Source organism: Bubalus bubalis, chromosome 8 (genome assembly GCF_019923935.1).
Source record: "Bubalus bubalis isolate 160015118507 breed Murrah chromosome 8, NDDB_SH_1, whole genome shotgun sequence".
In the NCBI taxonomy this organism is placed as follows: Eukaryota; Metazoa; Chordata; class Mammalia; order Artiodactyla; family Bovidae; genus Bubalus; species Bubalus bubalis.
Genome location: NC_059164.1, coordinates 117,655,443 through 117,675,717, shown reverse-complemented (window position 1 = coordinate 117,675,717; position 20,275 = coordinate 117,655,443). Strand labels below are relative to the sequence as shown.

General features: G+C 44.5%; 1 protein-coding gene and 1 long non-coding RNA gene across 8 annotated transcripts in view; one reads left to right on the top strand and one right to left on the bottom strand.

Moving 5' to 3' along the window:
• The window catches only part of LMBR1 (limb development membrane protein 1), a 133,316-nt gene that overhangs the window by 78,659 nt on the left and 34,382 nt on the right, over positions 1-20,275 (top strand). For all 7 annotated transcript variants that reach the window (XM_044947116.2, XM_006061405.4, XM_044947115.2 and 4 more), the window contains 3 exons: positions 2,085-2,157; positions 17,636-17,716; positions 19,966-20,042. In XM_044947116.2, the coding sequence (XP_044803051.1) occupies positions 2,085-2,157; positions 17,636-17,716; positions 19,966-20,042 (231 nt within the window). The remainder of the gene's footprint in view (positions 1-2,084; positions 2,158-17,635; positions 17,717-19,965; positions 20,043-20,275) is intronic.
• Positions 3,932-6,135, bottom strand: LOC123334862. Its single transcript, XR_006553032.1, has 3 exons — positions 6,011-6,135; positions 4,614-4,757; positions 3,932-4,060 (listed from the first exon to the last, which is right to left on the bottom strand). It is a non-coding gene; the product is annotated as an uncharacterized LOC123334862 (long non-coding RNA).

Genomic DNA, 20,275 nt, shown 5'->3' with positions numbered 1-20,275 from the left:
AGGTCCCCATCAGCCCAGACTGGCTAAGAGCACAGGCTTTGAAGGCAGATAACTTTCCTTTGCCAGACCTTAGTTTGGTGGCGTGTCACAGGGTGGGGTGAAAAGAGTCTGTTTTTCACAGGGTTGCTGTGGAATGATGGGATGAAGCATGCCAGCCCTCACGCAGACATCTGTGCTTCTGTGGGCTTCATCTGTGTCACTCACTCACACCAGCACGTCCCCGTGGTGGCGAGCCATCAGTGGGCAGCTGCACAGCTGGAAGAAATCCTTCGGTGTTCTTGTTCTTGTTCTTTAGTTGCTCAGTCATTTCTGATTCATTTGTGACTCCATGGATTGTAGCCCACCAGGCTCCTCTGTCCACAGGATTTTCCCGCTAAGATTACCGGAGTTGGTTGCCATTTCCTTCTCCAAGGGATCTTCCCAGCCCAGATTGAACCCAGGTCTTCTGTTTGGCAAGCAGATTCTTTTTGGGTGAGCCACCAGGGAGGGCCCCTCTGTATGTGTTAGACCTTGAGAAAAGTAGAAGGTGTCTGTTGTGGTCCAAACAGTAGAAAGTGGTGAGAACCTTGATGGAAAAGGAACTTTGTTTCGCGGCCCACAGAGGTGTGGCCCATGCTCTCCTCACAGCGGGAAATCTGCCTTGGATGACTCAGCCCTGTTTAAGGGCTCCCCCTGGGGCTTCCATGGACCCTTCTTCCTCCAGAGACTGGAGTGTTGGGGTCTCGGCTGCTGCGGGAGGGCCACCCCTTTCTTCCCATTCCTCCTGGGCTCACAAGATGGCCATCTCTTATAATTACTTGTTTCTTACTATATATTCTTATTTAATTATTTTATTTTGTTTTCAGCCCTAGGCCATAAATTTGTTCAAATACTGGGAATTATTGGATTGCTTTGATACTTGATAGGGATTGCATGATTGAAACTCCTTTTTCTGAAAATGCCTCATCAGGGTTCTGAAAGGATATATGTATTAATATGTAGGATTTCCATCATTTTGTTTTGTCCAGCAACTCACAGTTTATTGTTTTGCTGAGAAATAAGTAGTTTGGGGTTGAAGGACACAACATTAATAACAGTTCTGGGCTTCTTTCGGAGTTTTCCCAGAGCTAGGAAGATACTTAAGATTGGCTCAAGGAGGCCAGCCGTGATGAGTTCAGTTCAGTCGTGTCCGACTCCTTGCGACCCCATGGACTGCAGGACGCCAGGCCTCCCTGTCCATCACCCAGAGTTTACCCAAACTCATGTCCATCGAGTCCGTGATGCCATCCAACCATCTCATCCTCTGTCATCCCCTTCTCCTCCTGCCTCCAATCTTTCCCAGCATCAGGGTCTTTTCTAAGGAGTCAGTTGTTTTCATCAGGTGGCCAAAGTGATAATAAATTTCCCACCTGTGATAATAAAGCTTTTAGGTTTTATCAGTAATGAAGACAGTGCAGAGACTATCCCATATAAATTGGCTGTTGATTAGTGGGTTTTTCTGGTGGTTGATTTTACTAATGTTGTATGCTCTGGTAGTGAATGTGTGTGTTCAGCACTCGGTAGGGTTCGGTCTGTGGGGTGATTTTCATAATCCCAGTGTTTGATATTTGTGGACATCTTTTAGTATATAAAGATGATGTAAATGGAAAGTATGAATGGTAGTGATTTCATTTATGGATTTCTTGTTCTACACATCATGCAGGTTAATGTATTAATAGATGAGAAACCATTATTGGACTGGATGATCTGCTCCTTCCAGCTCCAGAGAACTGGCTTGGGCACGAAGAGGTTACTGCATTCAGCTTTTTGGATGTTTAGAATGCTTGCATTTGTGTGCCTTTGAGAGAGTTGCAGAGTTCTTTCATTCTTTAAACTGAAACAACCCCAATTTAGATGTATGTAGATTTTGTGAGAATCAGCTTTCAGTTCGCTTAGTTCTGTACTAAGACTTTTTACTTGATTTGCAAATAGAATAGTTCGAGCATTTTTATTTTAGATTCCTATTAATTTGAATGGTTGTCTAAATTATAGGCCAAGTAGCCTAAATATTCTCATAAACACTGCTTTTGTAATGTATTATTCAATAGTGTGGTCTTTATATTTAGATTCTTGAAGACCTGGATGAGCAAATTTATATCATTACCCTAGAGGAAGAAGCACTCCAGAGACGACTCAGTGGTATGTATTTGTTATATTTATTGCGTAGTTAGACCAGAATACACACAGTTAATTCTAAAAAGACGGATAATTGAGGGGAGAAAGACAAGCCCCTCAGGCCCTTGTGCTGGTGCCCAAGGCTGAGACGCAGAGGAGCACGTGCACTTCCCAGGTGAGGCCCGTGTGCTGAGGAGCAGCGGCACTGGGCCAGGCCCCCCCTCACTGAAAGTCGCTGTGGTCTGGCAGGGTCTGTTCAGCGCCCGGACACTGGCCACTAGGCGTGTCTGTCCTCCACCAGATCCTCACGCACGACGCGTGTCAGGACTTAACAGTTACTGGCGCGTTGCAGGTTTGTCTTAGCGGCCGTAACATCCCTTCCTTGTGTCTCTCCTGTTGAAATCTCTAATGTGTGGTGGAAAGCAGTGTTTCTTCTATAAGAAGGGGCCAAATTATATTGTTGTACTCAGGAACTCTGTCCTCATTTGGGGATACTGTTCATTACCAACTGATAACCACGTAAGCCTGTCAAAGACTTGAAAATTTAAATTTTCATTACTGATCATTTTTGGCTTCAAATGATGAACCAGTAAAGAAAAGAGTAATGACAGTTTAACAGAGAAATGACATAGTAAAATTTTTTATTTTACTCAAATGATTTTCACCCTGCAGTCTTTTCTCCTACGCAGTTTTCTTCTGAATGTTGAAAACCTACCACCGAGATCAGATTATTAATAGCTAACTATATTTTACAATCATAATTCAAGAGTAGGTATAAAATGGAAGGTTACTTTAACTACACAATATTGAGAAATGGGAAGAAAGATACCTACTTTCTTCAGTTACAGATAGTGAATTTAAATCATCAACCCCAAAATGTTGACATTAGACATTATTCCTAGATCAAAGAATTTCGGATTGTATCTATTCTAGAGAATTCTTATCGGTAATAATTATATACTTTGATACTGATAGCTTTTAGACTGAAACTACATGTATCTTTTATTCTTCTAACTTTATTAAAGCTATTTTAACATTTAAACCTATTTAACTTACGGATTATAACTTTAATCCATACTTTCAGCTTTCTAATATTTCATTAAAGTAGTTAATATTGTAATGAACTTGTCTTATTTAGGTAATCACGCCATTGTATACTAAATCTGCCTGGATCATTCAGAATATCCATGTCTAGCTGCCCCGTGCGGTGTGGGGTTATGTCTCAGCTTATATACATACCACTTCTGTCTTACAGATCAGGAGGCTCAGATCTAGGAAGGGTAATATACAGAGCTCTGTGAATTAAAGAATTTGAAATAAGGCTAATCAAAAGAAACCCCAAAATGTAGGCTTTTCTCACTTTGTCCTTCAACAGTGGAGGAAAAAAGTCTCTCCAGAATTTGTCTAGATCCTTAGCTCCTCAAATAAAAAGTGGCTCCGTTATAGCTAAAGAAATGGAAGAGGAAACACTTGCCAGGAGTTTGAGGTAGTATACAATGAGGCAAAGCCAAAATATACAAAACATCGCAGCTAACACAGTAATGGTATAGCTTGCAGGGGATTAAGAATAATATGATCTGCGACTTCCTGGCAGTCCTTTGCCTTCCAGTGCGGGGGATGCAGGTTCGATCCCTGGTTGGGGAACTAAGATTGCAGGTGCCTTGCAGGCAAAAACCCAAAAGGTAAAACAAGCAACATTGTAACAAATTCAGTAAAGACTTCAAAAAAAAAAAAGGGTGATGTGATCGCCAGTGCTACGTGCGCTTTCATTCTCTGCGTTTCGGGGGCGGTGCACCACTTCTGACTGTTGGTCAGTAAGGGTCTTTCCAGGGAGACGGTGTGTTGGGACATGTTGGGATACAGCTGTCGCTTTGCTCTTTGCTGCTGGTTAGCGCTCTGGACTGTTGAAGGTGGAATATCGAGGGTTCTGAAGCAAAATGGACATTTTGATTAATACAGAGGAAGAATTATGAGCTTCAGTAAGTATATTTGTCAGTTGTGCAGAGGGAAGAAAAGCCAAGATGAAACAAAACCCTATTTTGTAATTTGCTATTTAAGAAAATATAGACCATAGGAGGTTAGTAGGGCTTTCCCAATGGCTCAGAAGGTAAAGAATCTGCCTGCAATGCAGGAGACGCAGGAGGTGTGGGTTTGATCCTTGGGTTGGGAAGATCGCCTGGAGGAGGAAATGGCAACCCACTCCAGTATTCTTGCCTGAAAAATCCCGTGGACAGAGGAGCCTGGTGGGTGACAGTCCAGAGGGCTGCAGAGTCAGGCGTGACTGAACGCGCACCCACTGCTAGGAGGGCAGTGCTGGCGGCCACCCCATGGTTTGAGAGCGTGCTCTGCCACAGAGATTTTGCTGTAATAGTTATCGTATATTTTAAATTACTTTTAAATACTGACGTTTTAAGTTTTTAGTCTGGGCTATTAAAAAGAATTTCGGGATAGAGGAAAAGATTTTAAAAGCTACAGCTTACAGTGGTGATCCACCCCAGAACTTGTGGTGGCGTTTGCTGAGGGCACACTGGCTGTGCTTTCTTGGTGCTCGTGGGCTGTGACGGGCATCGTGTGTAGCTTGGGGACGTCTGCATGGTTTGTTCTGATCCTAGCTTTGTGGTTACCTGATAAAACATGATACTTGATGTCAAAAGGGACTTAATTGTGGGAATAACACTATTTTGTTCTGGAAGATACGATGACTTGTTGTGGTAGTCATTATACACCTGAGCTCGGTTTCCATGCTGGCATTTAAGTTATCAGCGCAGCTTTGGGATGCACTGCCTGCCTGTGACTTCTCCACTGCTCCTCCTTGACACTTGATGGTGCTAGAGGTTTTGTGTTGTTAATAGTGTTATTTCTTAAAAGACAGTAACAAAGTAAAGCTAACTGGCACACTATTACAGAGAAGCCGTCCTGCTACCAGCCTGCCCCACTCTCTCCCCTCTTTTCTCTTCACCACGCTTCTTTCTCTAAGCACCAGACATCGTGCAGGTGAATTTAGAACCCGAGTCTTGAGATCGTGGGCTAGTTAACTGAAGAAGAGGAAGGGACGGGTGAGACTGCGAGAAGGCTGCGTCCAGGGCTGAAGGACCTGACGAGAACTGGAGGAAGGTGGTGTGTGTGTTTCTGGAGCACGAGGGAGCCTGTGCAGACCCACACTGGAGAGGGCAGGAGTGACGGTGCCTTTTGCCCTTGGCCTCTTTCCGGTCCCGCCGAGGAGCCCGGGGCTGTCCTGTGGTCTCAGACGCTGGTCCGCACGTCTCCTTGGGGCCGTTTCTGCCCCCGGTTCCCACTGTCCCCTCCGCTGGGACACCCTGCGCCAGCTCTGGTGCGGAGCGCGGACCGGTGGCAGGCCCGCAGCGCTCGGCCTTCCCTCTGTCCTGAAGTCTCAGCTCCCCAGCAGCCCCCAGTGGGGTCCTGCTTGCCGCCCGCCCTCCGGCGCTCCTCCTGGAGCCTGCCTGGGCTGCCCTTGCTGTGTGAGACGCTGAATCCGTGTCTGCAGATCCTGACCTGACTGAGCACGTCTCCTCTCTCCAGCCACCCTCCCCTCCCAGGCTCGGCCTGCTCCCTGCTGGAGGACTCGCGCTGTCTGCTCTTTCACGAGCGCTGTCTCCGCCACGCCAGCTAGTCCTCTGGGAAGCCCCTGGAGCCCTCTCTTGGAGCTGCTTACTGCCGCCACGCGAGCACGGGCCTCGTCGTGCGCATGCGTTCAGGTGCTGGTGTGACCTCGGCACCTGCCGCCCAGCTCTGACTTCTCCAACTCACTTCCTGCAGCCACTCAGTGCTGAGACTTTTCACACATGCCGTGTGTTCACCCTCGTAACTTCCCGCCATCGCCGCTTGCCCCCGCATCCCCCTCGTCCCCAGGCCTCACCACAGTTACACTGGTGCCAGGCTGTCGTCACAGCCAGTGCCTCGTGTGCGCTCTCAGGCCCCTTCGCGCTCCCCGTGTTGTGCTGACGCCTGGCGAGACCACGGCCTCGGTCCAGCCCGCTCTGCGCGTCCTCTGCCCGCATGGCCGTTCACCGCCGACTGTGGCCGCCTGACCTTTCTCTCCTGTCTGACCAGTCCCTAGACGACTGCTCACGTCTTCTCTTCTCTCAGACCTCCTTCGCTGTCACTCTCAGCTGATACTTTGCTTCCTGTTTTGTCAAGAAAGCAGAAGCTCTTGTGTCAGAACACTCGCCCCTTGCCTGGGTTTGCCTGCGCGCGCTGCGTCTGGCCGCTCCGCCGCTGGGCCGAGGCTGCGGCTGGCCCTCCCCGGTGCAGCGGGCCGCGTCCCTTCTCCCGGCTGCAGGACAGAGCTCGGCTGGCTGCCGCCTCTCTCACAGAAGCAGCTGGCTCCCTTCCATCGGCGTGGGGAAGCACCGTGGTTTTTCTCAACAGAATGAGAGAACAAGTAAAGGAGTGAGGAAAGGGAGTGTCCACAGAAACAATCCGTCGATCGAAGAAAGAAGTGGAAAATGTTAGTCGAGCCCGATTGAGGATTACAACTTCGGAACAGTCTCTCAGAAAGCTCCTTCCCTCCAGTTAGAGGTCAAAGCACAGTTGTGTGAGTTTTGAGCCAGGGCGGTACGTTAATGCCATGTTACAACCAGTTTATATATACTCTGGGCTCATTTCCGCCTCCGCGGCTACCGAAGCGCTGACGCCGTGCTGGCCGTGACCCGCAGCCCTCATCCCGGCTCTCCTTCCTCCCAGGCATGCCGCCGCTCCGCTCAGTTTCCTGTTCCCGACACGCTCCTTGCCCTCCAGCTTGATGGGCTGCTGCTGCTCAGCCCGCGTGGCTGGGTCTTCCCCGGCCCCCCACCTCACATGGGCCACCGCGTGCCTCGGTCCTGGCGTGCCTCTGTTTGCCAGCCCTCCCGGACCAGCCCTCTGGCGCCGTGGCTGCTGGCCCCCAGCTCTGTGGAGCCAGGGGTCTAGCGCGCACTCCACTGGGCTGTCCAGTTGGCATCCTGAACACATCTCGTCCAAAATCAGCTCAGTCAGCCTCTGTTCACACGGAGCCGTCCCTGCAGGTGGCAGACCCGATCTTCAGGTGCCCAGGCGAATTCCTTGGCGGCTCTTCATTCCTGTGTGGGTTCCTTCGCAAAGTTTTCGCCTCTGGCTTCAAAGCCTCTCCAGCATCTGACCACGCTTTACCCCCTTGCCCCGCGGCCTCCCTGGTCTGAGCGACAGCCAGTCACCGCTGGCTGAGCTGGTGCAGATCCCCGTCGGCTCCCTGCGCACATCCTGGGCCTGAGAGGCGGGAGAGCATTGAGGGTCAGCCCTCCCTCCCTCACGGGCTCCCGGCTGCCCCCGGCTCCTGTAGGTGCCTTGCGGCCCCTGCCTCTGCCTCTCAGCTCTTTACCTGCCAGGCCCCTTCCCCATGGGCCTTCCCGCAGTGAGCCTCGCGGCCGGTGCTGCCAGGCCTGCCTCCCCCCCGGCACTTCTTTTCTCCTTCCCCTTGTTTGCACAGCACTCTCTGGTCACTGATGTACTGCTCATTTCTCATACTGCCCTTCTCCCTGCCTGGAATAGGAACTCAGCAGGCAGGGCTCTATGCTGGTTTTCTTCCTGATCCTCTGATACCACCAGGCACGTGGTGGGCTGGGAGTAAGTGGACAGATGAAAAGCTCACACAGTGCTATGTCATTTTACCATAGATGTGAAGAATGAAGAAGTGAAATTTGGTGAGGGCATAAAAAACCACTGCATGGAACAGTGTTTAGAAAGCCCATTGTAGAGACCTCTGGAGACGAGCCAAGATGGGGGAGCTGGAGACCATGTGTTTAGTGTCAGTGAAGGAAAAGAAAGAAAGCGATTTTCCCTCATTGTTAAGCCATGAAATCGGAGCAGTCACAGCCCATCTCTACTCCAGGACCCCTGAAGAGTGGCCCAACAGAAAGTCCCATTACATTAATCTTGGTAGAAAATCTTTTGTAATTCCTTCCCAGGATTAAGATACATATACATTAGCCTGTTTAAATGTTTAAGTTGCACAGCAGCATTAATTGAAATAATTAGCTTTCGTGTGTATAGCCTATGGGTGTACTGGGTAACTTTAGAAGTACCTAATGAACAGGAATTATTTTTTGTTGTTTAAGTTCAAAACCTTCACAGTTCTTTTAATGTGATTTATTTTAAAATATTATAGCCTTTGAACTTAATGATTCAATTCCATTTTTTATGTACTGTTTTCATCTTCATGATAAAAAGTTAGTATATCACCTTTGGTGGCAATTACTTTCCTGCTTCATTCTAATCTTTTTAAAAGCTTTTTCCATTGAGGTTTGTACTAATTCTTTATTCTTAAGAGCACAGAAGATGTACTGATTTCATTTTTGCTGTATCTTTGTATTATGAAAAGTAAAAGATTGAAAAAAACTCCCACACATCCTCATTTTTTGTGGAACTTAGTAACCTGTAGTTCTAGAATCTTGTTGTTTATCCCTCAGCCAAGTTTACCAGGCAGTCTGTGCTTGCCCAGAGTGGCGGCGTCTTGTCAGAGGCTCTCCCGTCGTCACGGGAAGCGTGGTTGGCTGTGTGAGGTCTCTCACACGCCACCCTCCGTGATGTAAGGACGCGCTGGGCTTCATCTCAGGTCCTCTGTGCTATTTTCATCTTGACTTCCCCTCAGCATTCTTTTATAGTCTTGCAATGGTTATTCTGTTGGTTATACCACTGATGTAAGAGTAACGCAGATTTACCAGACTCTGGGAGTAGGAGACAGTCTGAAGTTGATCAGATACTGACTTTCGTCAAGAACATACATGGCAAAGATTGTTGACACTGAATGACCCCTTTGGGGGCAATACTGTGACAGAAGAAAGGATTTAGTAATATCTTGACTTTATGAACTAACAGAAAGTGAAAGAAAGTGAAAGTGAAATCGCTCAGTCGTGTCCAACTCTTTGCAACCCCATGGACTGTAGCCTATCAGGCTCCTCCGTCCATGGGATTTTCCAGCAAGAGTGCTGGAGTGGATTGCCATTTCCTTCTCCAGGGGATCTTCCTGACCCAGGAATCGAACCCGGGTCTCCCGCATTGCAGGCAGACGCTTTACCATCTGAGCCACCAGGGAAGCCCCAGAAAAGAATATTAATTCTACTGGTAATACTAATTAAATGGTTTCTTTTAGTAAGACACCAACATTTGGGTCCAAGGGTCTGAAACTGTAGGAGACATCTTGTTAACAATTTATTCAGCTTCTTGAGCCATAGAATCACTTCCATGACAATAAAATATGGCCCAAATAGTGAGATGAAGAAGGGATGAGACGAGGTGACTGAAGAGATACAGTACCAGTAGCTGGAGAATACTTTGGAATAATTCAAGAGTCAAGTATGTATTCTCTGAGAGAGAGAGATTGCTCTGTGTAGACGATCCAGATTTGTTAGCAGGAGGTGAGTTTAATGCACATGAGCTGCTTGTGTAACCACACCCAGATTATGATGGTGTTCCCAAGAGTAACGTGTAAAGTAATCTTAACACCTTATCTGGCTTAGGGTACACCACCACCTTGTAGCTAAAGTAGGAAAAAAAAGGGCCAAACCTTTCATTGTACACAGTTTCATATAATGTTCCTAAAGTTGTTTAATATTCTGCATATTGCCTGTGATCAGTTTATAATGAAAGTATTTTGCATTTTCAAAATTGTGTTGGATATAAAAAAATCTCATATTACTTGGTTCAGTAACTAGCCATATTTTTGTGCATATGTCAGAAGTAAACAAACTATTTTAACAAATGCTAGCATTGCAAATGGAATAGAAATGGAAGTAGAGTTTTTGAGCGTATGACTTGTCTGTCTCCTCTGTAGATGGTAATGGTGTTTGTTCATGCCCAGGTGGGTGTTTTAGAGATTGCATGTCCAGGCTTCAGTTTTCAAAAGCTTTGTGGGGTCTGTCTAATCACCAGTGGCTTTATGGTGTATAGTAATTGGTGTTTGCTTAGGGGATGGAGACTGTTCATTCTATGAATTATTAGGAGTCTTGGGTTTTAACAACAAACGCGTTTGTCTAAGTGACTGGGAATAATGAAAAGTATTTGAGGGACCTCACATTCTTGGTGACAGAGATAACTTTGGTCAGTTCAAAGTACTAAATATAATCAAAATTTTAAAGAATTGCTTAGATAATGGATTTTATAACTAGCTTTCTTTTGTCTATACACTAAATTTAAAGGTTAAATGAAACAATATATACTAGAGGCATCTGTTTTCAAGGAGTAATCATGGAGACTAAGTTTACGACCCTGGATTGTTTCAGTTCAGTTCAGTTCAGTTCAGTCGCTCAGTCGTGTCCGACTCTTTGCGACCCCATGAATCGCAGCACGCCAGGCCTCCCTACTGATTTGTTTAGGGAGATTGTTTTCTTGCTTCATATTCTTTGAATTATTCACATAATCATTTGGAGATTTATATTGGTTTTTAGAAATGCAATGTTATATATCGTACCGTAAATAGTGTCTGTCCTTTAATATATGAATATGTGGCAGTTAAGGCTCTCTTACATATTAAGAAAAGGTGTGAGGACAGCTTAATTGTTGAAATGCAGGACTTTGGGAAATTCTGTTATCTTGGGAGGAAAATATTTTCAATGCCACACTAGTTTTTCAGCTTAAGAATAAAGCTGGGAAAAGTTGCCTTCAGCTATTAGTTTTCCTGAATCCAAAGAGACGGGTGGGGCAGGATCAAAAATACTCATTTGATCAAAGTTGCTGGCTCTGAAGGGCTTCCTACCTGTGTAAGAAGATGAAAGGTGTTGTTTTATTGCATGCTAGTAACAGTGTGATTTTGAACTAATTGGTGGTGAACTGCCAATCACCTAGGGGGAGTGCAAATAGATGCCCTTACAATTCCCTTTGAGGTAGTGAAGTCTTATGTTGAGGCTGGAAGGAAAACAGAATAATACCGTTAAATTGACCTTAAATGAGCTGCTTTGTGGTTTTCTTGGAGAATCCCTTTTTATTTTTCATGACTAGTCCAAACAGGTTTTGTCTACCAATTTGAGTTATTGACTAGACAATGCTGACATTGAACATTTTAGATTCATTTTGAAATAAAGTAATGATAATACAGTTCTTTAGGATATTTTGGTGATTTTGTTGGTATAACTTAAGTTTGTATAACATTCCAGTACTTGTTTGTGGTGTGTCATGGCTCCTTACAAGAGCCATCGTTTCCTTTTATACCGGAATATTCTGCCCAAACAAGCTTACTTTTCTCACGTAGGTAATGAGATATACAGTAAAAGGCGGTGGTGTCTTTAAACTTGTATTATTCCAGATGAAAATCTAGTCATTTAGTGAAACCATGATTTCTTTTAAGGACAATAAGATTGTATTCTTGATTTTAGTGTGCAGGTCACTCAGTGTTTATTAACTACCTATTGTGTGTCTAGCATTGTGTCATCAAAAAAAATAAAAACAGTGTTACAGAAACATCACTTTAGTTATTTTCCTTTGAAAACTTTGATTGGCCTGTACATCTGTACTGAGCTTTTTAGATATCACACCCACAAAGTAGGCATTTATGTCTTTTAATTTTACGTTAACAGCGGGAATACTATCTACTCTGATTCCCTTTGAAAATTCTGAATAATAATCAGGTTATTATTTCTAGCAGTGAACTGGTTACTGGAATTATGCTTTTCTTTACAAGCATAGGGGATGAAACATAGTTTGGGATTGTGTTTGTAATTTATTAGGTGAAGAAGTTAAATGAGCATTAGTTACAGATGCATACCATATAATTTATAAAGAAATGGAATGAAAAGTAAAATGTTCTTTACCTCTAAGACTATTAAATTCAAAGATACTTGAAAATCTTATAATGCTGTGCCGTCTTACTGTAAATCTCTTTGTTATACAGAAGCATCCATTAATTCTGTAACTTAAGTGTCTGTCTTTTGCTTTGGTTGCAGGAAGCTCTGGGTTTGCAGTAGCAGTGTAGTGGTTTGGGGGGACACTACCTGAGTACCTCTCTACTATCTTTCTCCCCATTCTCTAATCCACTACATACTGGGGAGCAAAAAAAACTCGTTAGTTCTGGAAATAGTGTATAACGTTTTAGTGCTTTCAAGAGCTCAGGTTCTGCCAAGGGGAGAGGATTGGATTTCTGTCTCTTTAGTGATGGGCAGTGGTGGGAACGGAAGTGCAGCGGGGACGGTCCTTACTTTGCTGGAAACCCAGGTGAGACGGGAGCTTTCTGGTTCCACAGGAGGGCTTAGTGTGCCGTGTGCCTTGTGCCGTTGGCCTGAACCCTCTCCTGAGTCTCTGCCTTTAAGAAAGGAGTACTGTTTGTAGCCTGAGAGACACCAGAGCACTGAGTCTTTTTCCTCCCAAGTCGGTATTTTCGCCCGTTCATCCCTAGTCTCCTAGAACTCCAGTTACTGGCCCTGCAGATGTCTGTCACTGGTTGAGGGCCGGTCTGCCCGGAGAGGGATGAGGGAGCAAGAGCAGCAGATCTGGGCGTGGTGTGTGCTCAGGACTACGAGTGAGGGCCAAGGTGAGCATCTAGAGACCGTGCTTCTGATTGAAGTCAGCTGTTGGGAGAGACGAAGGAGAATTCGTACTCAGCCCCCCAGAGCAGCACAGTTTATCGAAGAGATACCACTAGAGCAGAAAAAAGACTGCCTAGAATGTGGGGACAAGTTTTAAACTTTAGTAGACCAGAGATGAGGTAGCCCTTGTGATGGACAGAACAGGCTCTCGCAGACGCGCCCAGGCCCCCCCTCCCGAGCCTGTGCACGCGCGTCCTTACCTGGGGACAGGGCTCGTGCACGGCTTCAGTGGGGGGCGCGAGTCTCCTGGCTGGCCTGGTGGCGGGCACCGTGCCATCACAGCCGCATGAGGAGGGAGCGCCGAGGCAGGCGGCCACGGAAGGGGCCGTGGCGCAGAAGCAGAGGGTGGAGTGGCCCGAGGAAAGGCCCCCGAGCCCAGGAGTGCCGGCGGTCTCCAGAAGCCGGTTCTCCCTGGAGTCTGCAGAGGGCGCAGTCCTGCCCCGCCTCCGGGTTAGACGCCTGACCTCCGGAATGGAAGGCAAGACGTCTGTGCTGCTTTAAGTCACTGAGTTTATGGTAGTTTGTTACAGCAGCAGTGGAAAATGACACAGTCCTTCTGAAAACTGAATCAATCATCTGGTGGAATCAAGTGAGAGAAGGGAAAGTACAGAGAGAAGGAAATCAGTAATGAAATAACAGACATGGACTACAGAGCTAATATACCTTGTCTAAGTAATATCCAGAGGGAGGAAAAAGAACAACTAGGGAAAAAAGCAAATAAATAATAGAAGAAATAGTCAGCGAGCTGAGGAAAGAGTTGAGTGTACATTAAAAAGGTCACGGAGTCCTAGGTAAGATTATTAGCAAGAAATCGAAAAGATCCAGTTATCCTATTAGATTCGTGAATTCTAAGAATAATGGTAATGATAATAAAAGGTTTACTGGCTTTCACATAGAAGAGTCACTTACAAAGGAGAGAGAGAGAATTAAACTTCCCATGTATCACCTGTTAAGGATTATTGAGTACTCTGGAGTCTTAAGGGTGCAGGGAATATAGCAATTAAAAATTCATGCATTTCTAAAGATGTCATGTACCTATTAGGACAGAAAAAGGCATTCACTTATTTATTCATTTTAGAGTAGTATATTTAGTGACTAGGTACTTTTCTAGTCATTAAGGATATGGTAGCTCCATACCAATGGAAGAATGTAGTAATAATCTTTAAGTATTTTTAAAACCACCTCAGCATAAACCATGGTTTAGGAGGGGTGGGTGGAAAGCAATGAGAGAATGGTTTCTAGAAAGCATTGTGAAATTTCACCTTGGTGGGGGATCAGTTACCTAGTAAGGTTTCCCTGTAGGGTTTTATGTTGAAACAAATATAAATCTTAAGTCTGTGTGCTCAGAATGAGAAAGTAACCACTGAAGTGTCAAATTAACATGAGGGAAAAGAATAAACAGAAATTCCACTTGCTGGGGAAAGAAGAAATGATAAGCAAACTAAAATAAGCAGGAATCACAAAATCACGTGAAAGGGGGGAGGGCATCAGTCTCAGTCACAAGCCAGCTTGTGGGCAGCGGGGGGGCTCAGGGCCTGGGTGTCACTGATACGCTGCTAGAACACCCGCCTTGCAGCCCGCTCAGTGTGCAAACTTCCAGTTACATGAAACTGTCTCCTTATTTTTGAGGTGAGTTTTCAGACAAGCACAGACCTAAAAGAAGAAGAACTTGAGCAGAGAAGGCCGCACAAATGTTTTGAAATTTAGTAGACCTGAGAGAATTTTAGAAGTGACTAATTCAGCAGACCCAAGGAAGCTGAATCTTACACCATCTGTCCTTGATTAATAACCCCTGAAAGTCCGCGAAGTGGCAGCAGCAGACACCTGCCAAAGTGGGGCTGAATGGGACGAATTAAGACCAGGAGGACTGGCTGAGAAGCCTGCTCATGAAAGGGTTTGATCCCCCATCTCGCCCCTCTCTCCAGGGTCTCAGACCACTGCCTCTTCCCCACCCTGGCAGTAGAGGGCGCTATTTTCCAGAGAAAGGAAGCCTGTGGCCTGGGCATGGGCCAGGGAGTGGTGGATCCACAAGTTCTCACAGACTAAATGCCTGGGCCCCCGGCTCTCTCTGCTGGGACAGCTGAGCTCTAAAACCCTGAGAAGGAGATCAGAGGAGTCTTCTCTGGGGCCTCCTTCTGTCCAGGAGAGCCTTCCAGGCTCCTAGCAGTTGGGTGCCCATGAAGAACCCGCTGGAACACCCAACAGGAAGTCTTGTTGCAATTGTAGAGTTTCAAATCAAATTATCATTTTAGTGCTTCCTTCTTAAGTATGAACCGACAACTCAGACTCACCAGACTTAAGAGGAAGACTTCTCCCGGGAAAGTAGGAACCAAGACAAACACGCAGTAAAGGGTGCTGGGGGAGAGCAGAGCACGCACAGGATAAGAGCGCGTACAAGTACATCTGTCGTTAGTGTTCCGGGAGAGGCTGGGACCGCGTCCGTGAGAAGGGCCAGAGTTCCGTAAAAACGGAATAGCTGGCGAAATTTAGAAATGGTAATATGTTTACAGGATTGGAAGATAAAGAAGATAGGTCAAAATGGGCAAAAATAAGGTGGAGTTAGAATATTAGAGAACCAGTTCAGGACATCTAACATCTAACTAATAGGAATTCCAAGTGGGGAGAGCAGAGAAAATGAGATGGAGGGGATGACAAAATCAAGCAGATGTCCCAGTCCTAAAGGACAGGAACTCGGGGATTGAAAGTGCTCACCCAGGGCCCAGCCTGGGGCACAAGAGTGACTCCCGACACCTGGACAAGGTGGGAAATGAGAAGCGGTTCACACTCAGGCCCAGCAGGAAGAAGAGCTTCACACCGCTCAGCGCCATCACTGGGAGCTGGCAGACGGTAGAGCAATGGCATCACAGTTCTGATGGATAAGTAGTTTTGACCTGGCTAATAAATAATAATAAATCTGTAAACACTAAAGGGAAAGGCTCCCTTGCGATTTCTTGATTTTCCTGCATTAACTATTACTTGACGACTACAGAAGATGAGAATTTAAGTCTCTGTAAGTCACACACCTTGTCATTCCTCATTTATATTTTTTAAATGAAAAAGTAATCTATGTTTAACCAGATTTTAATATTGACTTGGATATTTAAAAAGAATTACCTCCCATTCATCTTTTCTTTGCAAGCTACTGGAGGAAATAAAGACATTTGGGAGGAAAGTTTAGCTTTTAATTAGTGGTAAGTGCATAAAAAGCTAAGCAAATGGAAAAAAAGATTAATTCTGGGAGTGAAAAAGAATGTTATGGAAGAAAGGAAAGCTAATGGTAGTATATTACATGGGTAAGCAGTGGATAAAATTTGTATTGTAATAATGTAGACATTGAATATTGATCTAATCAAAATTATCAATATGATGTCTGAAAGGTGGAGATGAATATAAAGAAAAGCATTAAAGACAGTGGGGGTCATGATGTAATGATAAAAGGTGGGATTTATGAGGGACATGCTACAGTTTTATAGGAGCCCCAAAATCTTACCAAATACAAACACATAATGAAAATATCTTAAAAATTGAGACAAAGCTAATCAATCAAAGTACAGTTGTAGCGGGGGGTTGTTAGTTTGCTCATTTCAGAATTTAGTAAATAAAATAGAAATGAGCTTCCTGAGTGTCTCAGTGATAAAGAATCTACCTGCCAATGCAGGAGATGTGGGTGCAATACCTGGATTGGGAAGATCCCCTGGAGAAGGAAATGGCAACCTACTCCAGTATTCTTGGAGGGATAATCCCATGGACAGGGAAGCCTGGTGGACTGCAGTCCATAAGGTTGCAAAGAGTTGGACATGACTAGGTGCCTGAGCACACACACATGGAATTATTGGAGAAACAGCAGAAAATATAAATAGGGCATGCGTGTTAAAGTAACACGCAAACAAATATCATTTACCCTTCATACTGGCATAACTTCAAGAGTTACAATATCCACTGCTGGGAAGACTGGAAAACACCGATCTTCTTAACTTATGACGGGTTACCTCCTGATAAACCCATCATAAGTTGAAAATACCTAACCTACCAAACACAGTTTAGCCTGGCCTACCTCAAACGGGTGCTCAGAGCACTGTGCTTAGCGCACTTATGTTAGCCTACAGTTGGGCCAAATCATTTGATATCAGATGTGTTACGATGAAGTGTTGCTAGAAATATAAATCATTACAATAATTTATTATAGTCACAACATTTGAGGGGGAAGTAACCTTTAAATATCTTTTAAAACTGTAAATGCTCATATTGTTTGACTCTGCAGTCTAAATTTTGAGAATCTGTCCTACAGAAATAATAAAACCAGAATGTGCTGTATGTGCCTAGAAGAATGTTCATAGTGGCAAAAAAATTGAGGAAAACCTGAATATTCATAAATAGAATAATTCTGGATAAAATTGACGTATGTCCATACTCAAGTATTTATTCGGCTGTTAAGTTGGGGCTGTTTGTGAGCATGGACATATCATTAACTAGGGAAGCGGGTGGTGAAATAATGTCTGATTTTCCCTATTCTTATAACATATATAGTGAAGACTGTGAATATGATGAAATATGTATCTGTGAGTATGTACTTGCAGATGGAGAAAGCCTCACCCAAGCTGCTGGCAAATTGTCCCGTTCGGGAGGTGGGATGATGAGGAGGCAATTTTGATCTTCTTTCACTTTTTAATACAAGCACGTGATACTTTTGTAATTAATTAAAAAATTAGTAATAGATCAAATAAGAATTTTACCAGAGAAGACTTTTTCTAGGAACCATGCAGTGTTTAATGAGCAGGAACTTGGAAGTTTTCGGCACAGAAGCGGGTGATGTTTCTGCGGGTCACAGCAGCCTGTGTTTCCATTATCAGTGACCAGGACTGGCAGTGTGCTTTTTGTATCTTCATTAACTAGGAAGGCTGCCTGTTCTGGGCTCTGCCGTTCCACTTCTAAAATGTGCTTGCTTTCACTAGGACTCTCTTCATCCGTGGAATATAATGTAACAGAGTTGGAGCAAGAACTTGAAAATGTAAAGATTCTGAAGAAAAAATTAGGTATTGTACATTTTTTTCCTTTTTTCCTCGACTTATGTATTGGACTTTGTTTCTTATTAAAGACTTTACTGCAGTCTGTAATACTTTTAAAAATTATGAAATCTCTGTGTTACAAGCTTTCAGTCTGCCTAGAACTATTAATAAAGAATGTCTTTTAGTTTGGAGGAAGGATGAACCTGGATTTATTCACTTTTTTAGTTGCCGTGTTGTATGTGTACAAAATGAGTTTTCATAGATGATGCTGCTCAAATATATCACTCCACTGTCTTTCACTTGTATTATTTCTGATAAGTAATCTTCTGTGCTTCTTATCTTTCAGTCCCTTCTTTTCTTTGTATTTGTCCTTCTTGAGATCTGGGGGGCGTCACGAGCGCGCGGCGTCACGCCTTCCACCCCCTTGGGCGGTTGGTCGTCGTCTCATCCGATGCCGCAGCCGTTCCTTTTCTTTTATATCCTCACGCTTCAGTTACAGTATGCTGGACGTTTTCACTCTTAAATTTTCTTGTTTTCTCTCCTTTTTAGTTTATGTGCTTTGGTCTGATGTTTCCTACTGATCTGTCTTCCGTTTCACTCTTTTCAGCCACGATACAACTGTTGCCAGAACTATCTGCTGACCCTGAACTTGAGTCACAGTGTTTCTCAGCTCTAGAATTTCCATTTGGTTATTTTTCTTGATTCAAGTTGTGACATTCTCCATTTTGTTGCTTATACTGAGCATATCAGTTATTAATAGTTGCTGTAAAGTTGTTTTCTTGTATGTCCCGTATCAGGATCTGCTGAAAGTCTGCTTCTGTTGTCTTCTTTTTCTCTGTCCTACCTCCTGGTAACATTTCTCATATAAAACTGTAACGACTCTGCATGATGCTTTGTTCTCGTTGAGAGGATTTACTTTCACTTCTGGTTAGAGTTAGAGTAGGGGCAGTTAAAGTACGGACAGGTCAGTCTAGTCTGTCTGGGCTTAAAGTCATTTGAGACTGGGTTTCGGTCTTCGTGGGCTCGTCTGTTTCCGATTTGTCCTTCCTCCTTGGGTACAGCTTGTCTTTGGTCCAGCTAAAAGCCTGCTTGCTCTGTTGTCGACTCTGACCCCATCTTCTTCCTGCAGTGTAAGCCTGACAGAAGCAGTGCTCAGCTTCTCTGCCTCCTTCTGCCCCCTTTGGTTCCTCTTCTGAGCCTCTGAGCCACTGATGCCTTGAAGGGGAAAGCAGCTGAGTGTTTTTGCTCTTTCCTTTCCCTGTGAGCACAGCCTCTCAAATTCTGGCTGCCTTGGTAGCTCCAAGCCCTGCTTGTGTCTCGCTGGCTCTGTTGAGCATGCTGGAAGCTTTGCTCCAGCATCGTTCTCTTTGCCCTCAGCGTCTGTGTTATTCCCCAGCCTTGTGGGTCTGTTTGGAAAGCGCTGTGCGCGGGAGCATGATGCTCACTGAGGCCCCATCAGCTCACCTGGCAGAGAATGGCCCTCAGCTTCCATCATCATGGCAGCTCTCTGATATCTTCACACACACTGCTTTTTAAAAAATTAAATGTGATCCAGCTTTTCCAGTTGTGGCATAAGGATTGGGGTGATACAAGGTAGACTTAGGCACTAGAAGTAGAGTTTTGCTTCCAGCCTGTAGAAAACCGGGAGTGTTTATCTTCAGGTGCGGGATTAGAGGGGGTTCTTACCCATGTTACCCGGTACTCCAGATCTCTGCCGGTGTGTCAAACTATCAGAATGTAAATATGTAAATTAAAAAAAATACAGAGATAACTATATTTTCAGGAGGAAGCTGTATATCCACAATATATTTCGTTAATAATTGAAATGTCTTTGCAGCATTCCCTGGTGGCTCAGACAGTAAAGAATCTGCCTGCCACGCGGGAAACCTGGGTTTGATCCCTGGGTTGGGAAGATCCCTCTAGAGAAGGGAACGGTAACCCACTCCGGTATTCTGGCCTGGAGAATTCCATGGACAGAGGAGCCTGGCAGGCCACAGTCCATGGAGTTGTAAAGAGTCAGACATGACTGAGCAACTTTCACTTCACTTAGCAGTGTTAAGATTTGAGCCTCATAGGATTGAGCTGTATTTAATGTAGCAAACTGATTTTAAAATTAGTTTGTGTAGGAAAATTAAAAACAGTTTATGGCTTTAGGAAAATATTTATGTAAAAATAAAACATTCTGGTTGTAGCAGTAGGGAATGAAAATGTAAATCTGGAGAGAATTTTTAGAAATTGCTGAAACATTCATTATATTTTGTTTTTCCTTCTAATAGAGAGGCGCAAAAAGGCTTCAGCATGGGAAAGAAACTTGGTGTATCCTGCTGTTATGGTTCTTCTCCTCATTGAGACAGTAAGGATTTATTTGCTGTTAAATAAAGCAAATTATTTTCTATTTACTTTAGCGTTTGTGTATGGCAATTCCCTTAGCTAAATGTTTTCAGGTAAACTGGTTTTCTGTCAACAGGCTTAAAATCCATGTATGCTTTTTTTTTTTTTTTTTGGTAAAAACTCAATAGAGCAAGAATTAAGGGGAATTTTTAAAAAGTTCTCAAGATTATCTGTTTCCTCATAAAAGCAGGAAAT